At 36.2% G+C, this 13,430-nt stretch overlaps 3 protein-coding genes across 4 annotated transcripts; all 3 read right to left on the bottom strand.

Annotated features, from left to right (window-relative positions):
* Window positions 1–273: 273 nt before the first annotated feature.
* Window positions 274–4,308, bottom strand: LOC130710532 (protein Dr1 homolog). Of its 2 annotated transcripts, none has more exons than XM_057559837.1 (6): window positions 4,151–4,308; window positions 3,982–4,044; window positions 3,149–3,238; window positions 2,495–2,589; window positions 1,584–1,652; window positions 274–774 (listed from the first exon to the last, which is right to left on the bottom strand). In XM_057559837.1, the coding sequence occupies exons 2-6, from the start codon at window positions 4,034–4,036 to the stop codon at window positions 613–615; spliced, it is 471 nt and encodes a 156-aa protein (XP_057415820.1). In that variant the 5' UTR covers window positions 4,037–4,044; window positions 4,151–4,308; the 3' UTR covers window positions 274–612. The 2 variants fall into 2 exon arrangements, with proteins under 2 accessions (XP_057415820.1, XP_057415821.1); XM_057559838.1 differs by having other exon boundaries at window positions 274–771.
* A 2,624-nt stretch (window positions 4,309–6,932) lies between these two features.
* On the bottom strand, window positions 6,933–7,344 carry LOC130713127 (uncharacterized). Its single transcript, XM_057562926.1, has 2 exons — window positions 7,218–7,344; window positions 6,933–7,111 (listed from the first exon to the last, which is right to left on the bottom strand). Exons 1-2 carry the CDS (start codon window positions 7,342–7,344, stop codon window positions 6,933–6,935), a joined length of 306 nt encoding a protein of 101 aa, XP_057418909.1.
* A 1,236-nt stretch (window positions 7,345–8,580) lies between these two features.
* On the bottom strand, window positions 8,581–9,802 carry LOC130713126 (glutathione S-transferase T2-like). Its single transcript, XM_057562925.1, has 2 exons — window positions 9,783–9,802; window positions 8,581–9,478 (listed from the first exon to the last, which is right to left on the bottom strand). Exons 1-2 carry the CDS (start codon window positions 9,800–9,802, stop codon window positions 8,581–8,583), a joined length of 918 nt encoding a protein of 305 aa, XP_057418908.1.
* Window positions 9,803–13,430: the final 3,628 nt, after the last annotated feature.

Below are 13,430 nucleotides of genomic sequence, written 5' to 3'. Positions count from 1 at the left end.
TTATTTAGATATTTAGGTTACAAGAGCCGGGGTTTTGGGGAAAACAGACAACAACTACACGATAGCATAAACAGGATGTAGGTGAATTCAATCAATCCATTATCTACAGAAGTGGTTTCATTAAAAAAGTAAAAGCAGAGGAGACAAGGTTACAATCAGAGCTTAAGCTATCCTTCATTTGTGCAAGCAAGGATGTGATATGCATTAGTTTTTACTGCATCTCGAGCTGTTTTAAGTTTAACATGATTATCAATGTAACAGAAAGAAAAAAAGAAAAAAAAAAACACAATTGCTTCTACATATTGAATGATTTGTTACAATCTAATAAAGCTGGCTACTGTCAGTACTCAGTAGAATCAAGCTAGAAGCTGTTGATGTATAGTAGATACAAAAAAGTAATTACAAGTAATAATTCTAAATTGAAGAGGTTTTTTCATGAACTCTCACTAATTACATTGACTTACAAATATGGATTGATTGACAGAATACAAAAGGAGGGCACATCCATATTGGCCAGCAAACTAGTGAATGATTTTTGTACACAATCAGAATCACTGATTGGAGCCATAGGTGCTTGCCTATGCATCAATATACTAATAAAAGGTCCTAAAGTTAGCTATCTAAACTTTGGTCAGCATCTGGCTGCTTGGAAGGAACGGCGCCACCATTCATCCTAGCACGCGCCTCTGCAAACATCCTTTGCTGTTCTGCTAATGCTTCTTCCTCAGTCATCTCAGCTACATTGCTCCATTTACCACCTTTTAAAGAGTCCTGCTGGAAAATGACAAAATCAATCAGAAAATAGTTTCTTTTTTCAAAATACATTCATACTCAACAGTAACTGATTGATTGAGGATACACTCTAAATGATCACTATTCACTAATTCAGGCCCCCCAGTCTCTCAATAGCCACGATGAGGCGATGAGCATTGATGCGATGATATGCAGAATAATCATGAACTCAAGATAGCACACATGGATTATCTCTTCCAAGGGCAAAATATCATCAATTGTGTGTCTCAACCGCAAAAACAACCAAATCATCAAATTTTAATGGTCCATCTAAAAATTACTCGAGCATAGGACAAAACTACCACAAGAATGATGATTTTGATTTCAAGTTTTTACAGCCAAAAACAGCACATGCCACGCTCTCAAATAGCATGCTGAATATACCAGCCCATTAAGAACTTTACTGGCTATTTAACTATAGGATACTATTTCTACAGGTTTCTTAAGTAGGGGGGTTAGATTAGATAGAAACCAGGAGAGGTTTAGGAGCTTCTTAAGAGGACCGTCAATCAGCCCTGCAAGTGCTCCCTCAATACAATCCACCATTTATCTGATCCCATTTTGAAAATAATAGTTCAGCTTCCATTAGGATTGCTCGAGATGGTTAGATAAACAACTAAAATTGGTTCATCTGAGGGAGCACTAAACATTATTATCGGTTTTCTTTAGGGCAAACATTCATTCAAAGGAAAGTGTGGAAAGGGGGCAAAAGGGAGAGATTATGCTATCTAATATAATACCACTCAAGCACGCACCAACCATGCATACAAGACATTAATATTAAAAATTACCATGGTCTCCAGCTTGTGTTGTTCATATGCTGCATAAACTTCTTCAATGTAATCACCGAATCCAAGAACCTGGGGAAAATGTGCTAATTAATCAGTATACAAAGGTCATACCAGACAGACATGTTTAAAAAAAAAACCAATGAACCCATTAATGAAAATGTCATACAGGTCTGTTAAAATTAAATCTACGATATGATTGTAATGCTTTATCTTTGTAATGGAATTGAATTAATATTAAATAAAATGATTTTTTAAATAAGAGATTCCTACAAAACAAAATATGCACAGACAATATAAATGAAAAAGATACATATTGATATGACGAATGATCAACTATCACTGGTTTGCAGGAAACAATTAGAATCTCAATTTAAAAAATTAAAAGACTACTACTGCTTTGGCTTCAAGATGAGGAAATATCTAATGAGTACACACATTTATTATCCACGAAGCAGGCAATGACATTTGGTAAGGTTATCGAGACAGGTAATAAATGATAAATCTTAAATAAACAAAGGGCAGCCTATTCAGATGCTAAGTATTTCAACTTCAGGTGTTGGTAAGTTCAGCTCAAGTCTCATTACAAATAAGAATGAGATGAATTGAGTGTGGTTTCAGTTTTGACTACAAATACATAAATACCTTCATGCACATTATTTTCTGTAAAGAGAGGAAAGAAGAAATTGTTACCATTAATTAATAAACAACTATAAGCTGAATGCCTGAATCCTTTCAGTGTAGATTGCTTAAATAGCATCATTAAGAATATTTGTGAAATGAAATATTACACAAATAAACATAACACCTCCTAAGATAATTGTATGGTTCCATATGAACATTCAAACATAATTGGTGACAAGATCCACAATTCCACATGCATAACTTCAAAGATACAAAGAGTGTACAGATACCTCTAGAGCCTTTAATACGTGCTCAGGTGCAATCGTTCGTTTATCCTCTCTGTTACAGACTTCATTGGACTCCGATGAGACGAGGTTTATAAACTCTACAATAAAAAAACCATCCCAATATATCCCAGCCAGTGAGAAGAGTAAACTAAAAATATAAGAGGACAGAGTCATCATAATCTAAGCCAAAACTGTCTCAAGACAATACAAAGCAATGGAGCAAATTTTGCATGTCCATGGAATAGAGCTACATAAGCAAATGACTTATGACATGCACAGATATTAAAAAGTAGACGGCAAGTTCAAATGTGTTTATCACAAAAGATATTATTAAACTACAGACTCAAGTTATTTATGACCCATATGGTATATCACAGCCGGGTCAATGGTCCTCACATTTGAATCTAAAGTCTAAACTAGCCCTAAGAAAGAGACTGGAACTGGAACCATGTGCCCTTAACAAATTATGCAGATAAGGAGAAATTATAAACAAAAATAATGATGGCCATTTTATTTATGAATAAATGGCAAAAGCTTGGCAGTTAACAGTTAACACTGACATAAATAAGGAATAGCAATGGCATGTTCATCAATTTTGTGCAACTGCGATGCGTGTTACAACGCAAATAAAACTGTCATGGGTTGTAAGATTCTGACCTACACAACACTCGATCAATAGATCTTGAGCATCTCTCGCTACGCGAACATCCGGAGGTAACATCTCTTTAATAATTTTGGTCATTGTTGCTGCCAAGAAATCAGAGCTTCGGTAAGCGACAAAACCAACGATGCATAAACAACAAAAACAAAACATTGAGTACAAAGTTCCGTCAAAATAAAAGGAATCAGATATCTCTATTCATTACCGTTTTGCTACATTTTATCAATTAAACTTATCCACAAAAACATTGACTATCATGATACACTTTAAAGTTTGTACATTCCATAACAAAAAAAAAGTGTGTAAATTAATTATAACTGAAAAACCAGAATTCTTTGGCTAATAGTTCAAAGTTCATGAAGCTAATAAAGACATCAATAACGCATGTTCGGTTAAGGATTGGTTTTCGGGTTCACACGTACAAACAGGGGTGCCCACACACACACAGTCTCTGAAGCTAAGTACTAGTGTGTGTGTGTGTGTGCGCCACATATGAAATGCTATGCTGGATTATTGATGAATGTTAGACATGAACAAGAAACATAATTTCTCACTCGGAGTGCAGTTTAAAAAATGGTTGTTTTATCAGGCTATTTTCTGAGAACTCGTTTGAAGAAAGAAAGAAAAAACTTGCATTGCGATGTCAGGAAACCTAGAAATATTTCAGAAATTTTCTTTTCATTCTCCTTCTCCTATTGGCCTAAGCAATTTCCAGATAGAAACAATATTTACCTACAAATTGATTCCAACAAGAATGAAACGAATAAAACGCTCGCTAATTATTCAATCAAATTCAGCAAAAAAAAAATTCATAATAATGGTTAAAAACCTTTGGGAAGCGAAGCATCTTCCTTTGATTTGCCAACGATGTCCATGGGTTCCATGGTTGAACCTAAAATCGAACGAAAGAAAGGGAAATTGAGTCATATATGAACAGAAAGAAAGAAGGTCAAGATCTGAAGGAAAAGCGAATATGAGGGAAGGAAAAGCGAACTCACCGGAAGGAAGATGAAAGAGGAGGCTGTGAAGGGGGAGGAATCAGCCGATTGAAGATCGGAGTTGGAGGTGGTGGAGGAGCGAAGACATGGTTGATATATGATGATGGGTGGTTTCACAGGGTAAGAGAACCAGTTCTCGCTCGTATGCGATTAGGGCAACCCGCGTGTTTCCGCACGCGCTCTCGTCAAACGGGTATTGGGCTCTGCTTGTTGGATACAAGACCGACCCAGTCCACTCTTCTACTTTTGGGTTTTTTTTTTAACATCGGAAAACCTACTTTTGGGTTTTTCATTTGTTTTTTTACTTTTTTTTTTCTTTTTGAAAAGGTTTTTTTAACCAAAGTATTGAATAAATAATATTATATTTTTGCTAGGTTTTTCATATGGAACTATACTCATAGGCGATGGGTATTTTTATTTGAGTGTAATTTTGATGCACCAACGGTGTAAAGTTTTTTTACACCGTCAACCAATCAGATTTCAAGGATGTGACATGTTAATTAAAGAAATTAAATGAAAAGAGAGATTTTCTCACATCCTTGAAATCTGATTGGTTGACTGTGTAAAAAAACTTTACACCGTCGATGCATCAAACTTTTTCTCTTTTTATTTTGAGATGAATACATTTGGTCATCTTAGACTCAATTGTGGTGAATAGTGTGAAAATGATGACATTATATAAAATGAGGCTCTCACCTAATTAAAGCAAATTTATGTTCAGTGATTAAGTTTAACATTCTTTGTTGGCACATTCTAGTTGTTCTAAGCTGCTTAAGGGGGCTTGCTATGTTAACCGTTAATGTGTTAATTATACAACAATTTCAGTTTTGAGATAATTGTTCTTGACATGACATTATAGCTTGTTTGATTAAGCGGTATATAGTGCGATCATAGCCGCCCCTAATTCTCCTAACAAAAAACTTGAATTTCAACACATGGTATGTGAATTTGTGCATATTCATTGGTTGTTGTTAGGGTTTGAAGTAGGCTTGATGCTTTGGCCAAGGTTTTGTATGGTGTCAGGTGATGAGAGGTGTATCTCTTTAGTCTCTTAGAGGGTTGTTACGTTCTCTAAAGCTAGAGGTGACGTCGGTGTTCGTGATATCAAAGCAAGAACACAACTCTTTTTGGGAAACAAGATTGGCACAGATCATGGGTTCAATGCTTATCTTTCCTCTATGTTCATGATGGTGATGTTTTGTCTTCACATTTTAGGGGCAATTTTGTGCTTTGGAGGTAAGGCCAAAGATACTATCATCCTTGGCCTTTACGTTCAGGATTTGGCATGGTCGGGTGTCTTTTTGGTTTTATAATTGGAGTGTTTATGTAAGCTCTACGATTCTAGAATTTGGTGCCTTCGAGTTCGTGAGCGTATTTGATTGTTTGTTTCGTTGGCTTATCATTATGCAATTTCTTCTACTGCATTTCTGCATCAGTGTCATGTTTTTTCGAATTTGATTTATAGTTGTGGTCGTTATCAATATGCATTGTCTTAGGGCAATTTGGCAAGGAACTACTTATCGTATCCTTCATTTTGACAGGTCCCTTGTTTTAAGTTGCCTTAGAGCATCTTCCATGCATGGTTGCTAGTTGGGTTGCTTAAATGCTGTTTTGGTGGGCCCAGATTGCCACATAGGATTTAAGCAACTTATAAGCAACTCATGCAGAATTCACTCCTGTGCTTGATTGCTTATTTTAATTTTAGTTGAACCACATTGTACTTCATATGTTTATATTTTTTATTTCCACTTAAGCATGACTTAAATTTAAATATTAATTAATATTTATAATAATATAAATATATTTAAAATTGAAAATGGTATGTAAGAAAAAAATCAAACGAAATGAATTACATTATACTATATAATTAAAGTTGAAATAAGATACAATTCAATGCAAAATAAATAACAATGCATTTTAAATGAAAACTCTCTCAAAAATTAAATTTCATTATTCCTACTTTTGGAGAGCTCCCAAATATGCTCCACCAAGTCTGCTTGAAGTTGGCGGTGAATTTCTCTTTGACTTATAATGCCTCTTATTTCCAAGAATGTTGCAAATGAAGGGATATGACCATTACATAATTCAGTGGTTATGATGTCATTGTCTACTTGGTCGTAATCAAAACTACTGTTATACCCCTCACGCTCATCTTCAACAATCATGTTATGCAATATAATGCATGCATGCATTATTTGTTTCATGGTATTCGCATGCCAAAAGCGAGATGGGCCACAGATAATCGCAAATTGAGATTGGAGAACTCCAAATGCGCGCTCAACATCCTTTCTTGCTCCTTCTTGTGCTTTGGCAAACAATTGTCTTTTTTCTCTTGTGGCATTGGGATGGTCTTGATAAATGTAGCCCACTCGGGAAAGATACCATTTGCTAGATAGTATCTCATATGATATTGTGTTTTGTTCACCTCGTAGTGCACTTCGGGAGCTGTGACGTTCAACACATTGATAAACACATCAGATTGGTTTAGCACATTGATATCATTGTTAGAACCTGCAATGCCAAAAAAAGCATGTCAAATCCACAAGTCTTGTGATGCCACTGCTCCAAGCATGATTGTGGGTTTGTCATAATCACCTAGACAATACTGACATTTCCATGCAATTAGATAATTTTTTCATTCCCAATGCATACAGTCAATGTAACCCAACATACCTGGAAATCCACGAGACTCCTCCATGTGTAGTAGGCGTGTAGTGTCCTCTTTGTTCGGTCTCCTCAAGTACTGAACACCAAATATTTTATTCACACCCGTTACAAATCTCTATAAGCACTCAATTGCAGTACTTTCACCAATTCTTACATACTCATCCAGATTGTCAGCAGGTGATCCGTATGTCAACATACGAATAGCGACAGTGCAATTTTGTAATGGTGAAAGACCTTTTTTACGTATTACATCAACCCTCATTTGAAAATAATTGTCAAGATTGCCAAGTGCTTCTACAATTCTAAGAAACAACTCACTTCACATTCGAAACCTTCGTCGGAATTGGGTTTTTGTGTATACAGGTTTCAAAAAAGTAGTCGTTGAACAATCTATTGTGACCTTCTTCACGATATCGCTCTATCACGTTTCTTCTTCGCCTAACAATGTCATCAAATTGTTGTTGGCTCTCTTGTACCATCCTAAAGTAATATTCTGCACTGGTGTCATTCATATAATCATCTACCATTTCTTTGTAAAAAGCATCAAAGTCGAGTATATCGTTCGGATCCATCAAAACAATGAGAGAATATATGTGTAAAGGAATTGGTTCTAATGAAGGCTTTTGAGAAAGAAATATGAATGTGTATTATGGAGAGAAAATGTTGTTGGGTTGAAGACGGTGCAGAATATTTATGGATGATGGACTTTATAATATGATGTCATGGGCATGTGTTATGGGGAGGTCATGACATGAGATCTTCTCCTCTCATTTCCTCTACGGAGTTGCAATCATCCATTCTTGTGTTTACATTTAAGTCACTTTTGCTCCATCTTTTCTATATTTCCTATTAGATGTAAGTTGGAGGAACTGCTATCAATTACTACTATCAACCAGCAATCATTGAATTAACTTGCATTGAATAATATGATGTCCAATTGCTTCACCAAATTATTGCAGATGTAGCATTGAAATTAGCTTGCATGTGGCATACCACTATTATGACATGATATTGAATGCTTGCATGTGTCATACCATGAAGATTAGCATGATATTGGAGGAGCATGATATTGAATGCTTGCATGCCTCATTATCAGAACATCATTCTTGTTGCAATTACTAGTATCAACCGTTCCTTGGAGAAACATCATAAATTTAGTACATGTGTCATTCCTTTGTTTTGATTGTTACAAAAATTTATTATAGGATCACATCATTCCCATTTATTACATGGGTTCATGTATCTAGAACTTTGATGCTTTGAAGCTATGAAGCTTTGAAGCCTAGCTCTTTTCGTTTTTCCCCTGTTTACCTTGTTTTGGTTGTAACAAAAATTTATTATATGATCATATCATCCCCATTTATTACATGTTTTCATGTATCTAGGACTTGATGCTTTGAAGCCATTAAGCTTTGAAGCCTAGCTCTTTTTTCTTTGTTGTATTGTGATAAAAATAAATAAATATAGGGACCAGCTATATATGACCACCATTTGCCAACTTTTTTTTCCATATAGCATTTGACCACCATTTGCCAGCTATATATGACCATCATTCAAACATTTTTCGTAATAATACTAATTAAAGAATAAAAAACATACATTATAATATTGGCTAAAATACAATAAGAATTAAAAATATGACATTATAGTATTGACTAAAACAAAACAATAAATAGGACTATAACAATTATTCCTTAAACAAGTCCTCTAATTGGCGCCTAGTGTACACACATATGTTCTAAAATCTGCTAATTGTTCATCTTTCATGTTGATGTATCTTGGAGAAGAATATCATTTATCATCTTCAGCTGGTCATTCTTCTTTAAACGCTCAAGTCTTGCCATCCTTTCCGTTTTTTCCTTGACAAGAGATTTTGCCTCTGTCATCCTTTCTTCATTGTTGGAAGTCGTTGTAGCCGCCTTGACCTTTCGTTTTGTATCTTTATGCCCCAGTGGGTGGGAAAATATTTGTACTGCCTCATGTTCTGAACCATCGATTGATGTGTGCACCCCATCAGTAGAATGTCGAGACTGCTTAGAATAGATTGACATTGTTTCTCCATTCCACTTGGGTTCATCTTTCAACACCCGCCATGCATGCTCAAACTTGAATGTTTTAGTCTCAACCATTTCACTATACAATGAACACGCATTCGCCATGATATCTCTCTCTGAGTAGCCGCTCTTCGGAGGGTTAGTAACTTTCTTGTAGCAACCGACAAAAGTTGAGACTGCTTTACTCAATGTATGAAAGTGAGCCTTCAATTGAGCCCATTTCTTCTCAGAAGAACCTATTTTGCGGTACTTGTTGTATTGATGTTCAATCCTCCGCCAAAAAGTTTCTTCCTTTTGATCAGTTCCCGTTACTGAATCATTTGAAATGTTGAGCCATGTCTGGAGAAGAATTATATCGTCGTTCTCGCACCATTTCAAGCGTTGTTTTTTGGGGGAATGGTTATCTCCTTCAGCGGGGAATGTAGGCTCATCAGACTCATCAAGCTCATCAGGCACATATTCAAATTGTGTTTCAGGTACTTTTTCACCATTGCTACTAATTTGAGGACTATAATAGTTTGGTGGTGGTGGTGGATGAATAAAATGATTTGGATTTTGGGAACTATCTTTGGCAGGTGGTTGGTGAATGAATGGTTGTTGTTGATACCTTACAAATTGTGGATTTGGAGAAAATAAGATGTGTTCTTATTTTTTGGAACCATTGGAGCTGGCTTAGCTGTCATTGCTTATTCTATTTTTTTAAAAGTAGATGATATATTAAAATCAAATGCTATATGGGAAAAAAAAGTTGGCAAATGGTGGTCATATATAGCTGGTCCCTATTTTTATTTTTTTTTATTACAATACAACAAAGAAAAAAGAGTTAGGCTTCAAAGCATCATAGCCCTAGATACATCAACACGTGTAATAAATGAGGATGATGTGACCATAGAATAAATTTTTGTAACAACCAAAACAAGGGATGACACATGTACTGAATTTCTGATGTTTCTCCAAGGAACGATTGATACTAGTAATTGCAACAAAAATGATGTTCTGATAATGAGGCATGCAAGCATTCACTATCATGCTCCTCCAATATCATGCTAATCTTCATGGTATGGCACATGCAAGCATTCAATATCATGTCATAATAATGGTCCACATGCAAGCAGAACCCCCTGGAAAAAAAATTCCTACCTACCCCCCTATAGTAATTTTTTTGAACCCCCTGAAATTAAATAATTGCACCCAGGACCCACACTCCTCTCTCTCACGCACTCGACACTCATTCTCACTCAGTCTCTCTCTCACCATGCTCACGCACACCTCTTTTCCTTCCAGGCTTCCACGATTCTCCTCACGACTCACGCACACCTCTCCTCTCTGACCACCACCGATCCATCCAGTCCACCACCAAGCACACCTCTTCTCCTTCCAGGCTTCCACGATTCTCTCTCTCTCTCTCACGCTGTCACTCAAGCACAACGCCACCACCCACTCTCTCTCTCAAGCACAAGCTGCAGCCTGCACAACACCACCACCGGCGGCCGGCCACACACTGCACAACGCCACCACCCACTCAGCCACTCTCTCTCTCTCTCTGTTGAAGCTTGATTGCTTGAAGGTTGGTTGGAATTGAAAACCCCCAAATTGAAAACCTAAACCTCAAATTGAAAACCCTAACTGCTATTATTTTGATTTGCTTTCCCTTTTGCTGAGTTTGAAAGTAGTTAAGTAGTTAACTACTATGTTCTCTTCTAATCTGCCATTGAGTATTGATGAGATTGTTTCAGATGTTGAAGAGTTCAATGCTTACCAGTCCATGTCTGAGATCAAAATTGGCTGAAGTTCTTGAACTTACATTCATTTCATTCCTTAGTGTTTTCCCCAAGGGGATTTGTTGTAATGTGAATATTATAGGAAAAGTGACATGAATTCAAAGAAGAAATCCATTGAATTCCTTAGTGTTTTCCTGTGTTTCTCAGTTTCCCTCTCTCTCTCTCTAATCTCCCAAAGGCTTGTTTCTTCTCCTCAGTTGTTACTGACTTACTTTTGATTCCTCTCCTCTGTTACAATAAGCAAATTTTGCAATAAGCAAATTTTCTGTACTATGTAGTGTGAAATGATGCATTTTTATAACAGGAAATGCTTGATTCTCAAATATTGTAGTTGCATGAGCTTTTGCTTCATCATTGTGATCTATTACTTAAACATTCATCTTGCATTTCCTTTTTTTTTTTCCTTTTCTAGTCAAATAACAGATTGCTTGAAGTATCCACTGCATAGCATAGTGAGAAAATCATATGTACGCACATGTTAATTTATATTAAAAATATTTATTTGCAGGTCATAGATTTTTCATGTCTTGGACACTATGTGATGGTGTTTTATCACCACATTCACTCTTAAAATTGTCAGAGAAATTAATTTTCCTGGTGGAGAAGCAAGCCTTCTCATTCAATTGGCATTTATGAATATTAAAGGCAGATTCTTTACAGACCCTTATGACTTTTTGAAACACTAGCAATTGGGATGGGGTTCCTTTAAAGTTGTTTAAATTTCACTCATAACTCAGTTTTTTTTATAACAGTGAATTCCTGCTTTAAAGAACACATTCAATTTCCAGTTTTCACTCTATTTTGCTTTTCACAACTTGTGCTGGTGAATTAATTTTGAGTGAAATTTGCATCTCTTAATTTAATGTATGTAAAAGGAAGCACCATGCATTAGTGATACAGTTTAGTGGTTACAACTTGAAGCACTTCTTCTGTTGAGCATTTTTTTCCCAAGTAGACACATCTTCTGCTGTTTGATAGAAATATTTCCATCACTATAGCATTGAGAAGTGTTTCCTGTTTTATTGATCTTTGTCCTTCTAATGGAAGATGTTATATTTGCATTTAATTATATTTTTATCGATGTGTTCATTTGAAAAATTTGAACCCCCTGACCCCGGGTCCTGGATCCGCCACTGCATGCAAGCTAATTTAACGCTACGTATGCAATAATTTGGTGAAGCAATTGGACATCATATTATTCAATGCAAGCTAATTTAATGATTCTTGCTTGATAGTAGTAATTGATAGTAGTTCATCCAACTTACATCTAATAAGAAATATAGAAAAGAGGGAGCAAAAGTGACTTAAATATAAACACAAGAATGGATGATTGAAGCTCCGTAGAGGAAATGAGAGGAGGAGATATCATGTCATGACCTCCCCATAACACATGCCCATGACATCATATTATAAAGTCCATCATCCATAAACACTTCTCCACCCTCCTTCAACCCAACAACATTTTCTCTCCATAATACACATTCATATTTCTCTCTCAAAAGCCTTCATTAGAACCAATCTCTTTACACATATATTCTCTCATTGCTTTGACGGATTCGAACGATATACTCGACTTTGATTCTTTTTACGAAGAAATGGTAGAGGATTATATGAATGACACCAGTGTAGAAGATTACTTGAGGATGATATAGGAGAGCCAACAACAATTTGATGACACCGTTAGGCGAAGAAGAAACGTGATAGAGCGATCTCGTGAAGAACGTCACAATCGATTGTTCAACGACTACTTTTATGAAACCCCTGTTTTCATAAAAACCAAATTCCGACGAAGGTTTCGAATGCGGAGGGAGTTGTTTCTTAGAATTGTAGAAGCACTCGGTAATCATGACAATTATTTTCAAATGAGGGTTGATGTCATATGTAAAAAAAGTCTTTCACCATTACAAAAGTGCACTGCCGCTATTCGTATGTTGGCATACGGATCACTTGCTGACAATCTGGATGAGTATGTAAGAATTGGTGAAAGTACTGCAATTGAGTGCTTAGAGAGATTTGTAACGGGTGTGAATGAAATATTTAGTGATCAGTACTTGAGGAGACCGAACAAAGAGGACACTACACGCCTACTACAAATGGGGGAGTCTCGTGGATTTCCATATATGTTGGGTTCCATTGACTGTATGCATTGGGAATGAAAAAATTGCCCAATTGCATGGAAATGTCAGTATTGTCGAGGTGATCATGGCAAACCCACAATAATGCTTAAAGTAGTAGCTTCACAAGACTTGTGGATTTGACATGTTTTTTTTGGCATTGCAGGTTCTAACAATGATATCAATGTGCTAAACCAATATGATGTGTTTACCAATGTGTTGAACGACACAGCTCTCGAAGTGCACTACGAGGTGAACATAACACAATATCATATGATATACTATCTAGCGATATGATGGTATCTATGCCGAGTGGGCTACATTTGTCAAGACCATCGAATGCCACACGGAGAAAAAAGACAATTGTTTGCCAAAGCACAAGAAGGAGCAAGAAAGGATGTTGAGCACACATTTGGAGTACTCCAATCTCGATTTGCGATTATTGGTGACCCATCACGCTTTTGGCATGTGAATACCATGAAACAAATAATGCATGTGTGCATTATATTGCATAACATGATTGTTGAAGATGAGTGTGAGGGGTATAATGGTAATTTTGATTACGACCAGGTAGACTATGACATCATAACCGTTGAAGTATCTAATGGTCATATCCCTTCATTTGCAACACTCTTGGAAAGAAGAGGCCATATGAGTCAAAGAA

Source organism: Lotus japonicus, chromosome 4, assembly GCF_012489685.1.
Source record: "Lotus japonicus ecotype B-129 chromosome 4, LjGifu_v1.2".
Classification (NCBI taxonomy): Eukaryota; Viridiplantae; Streptophyta; class Magnoliopsida; order Fabales; family Fabaceae; genus Lotus; species Lotus japonicus.
Note: the sequence above shows the minus strand (reverse complement) of the source record. Positions and strands in the feature narration are given on the sequence as shown.

Bases quoted from the DNA above. Each gene is read 5' to 3' on its own strand.
- LOC130713126 (XM_057562925.1), bottom strand. From the start codon at position 9,802: ATGTGTCATCCCTTGTTTTG. The intron at 9,479-9,782 runs GTTGTTACAAAA...ACAATTTGTAAG, and splicing joins ATGTGTCATCCCTTGTTTTG to GTATCAACAACAACCATTCA.
- LOC130710532 (XM_057559837.1), bottom strand. From the start codon at position 4,036: ATGGAACCCATGGACATCGTTGGCAAATCAAAGGAAGATGCTTCGCTT. The intron at 3,239-3,981 runs GTTTTTAACCAT...ATTTCTTGGCAG, and splicing joins AGATGCTTCGCTTCCCAAAG to CAACAATGACCAAAATTATT. The intron at 2,590-3,148 runs GTCAGAATCTTA...TTTTTATTGTAG, and splicing joins ATTGATCGAGTGTTGTGTAG to AGTTTATAAACCTCGTCTCA.
- LOC130713127 (XM_057562926.1), bottom strand. From the start codon at position 7,344: ATGGTAGATGATTATATGAATGACACCAGTGCAGAATATTACTTTAGG. The intron at 7,112-7,217 runs GTCACAATAGAT...TTAGAATTGTAG, and splicing joins AGAGCGATATCGTGAAGAAG to AAGCACTTGGCAATCTTGAC.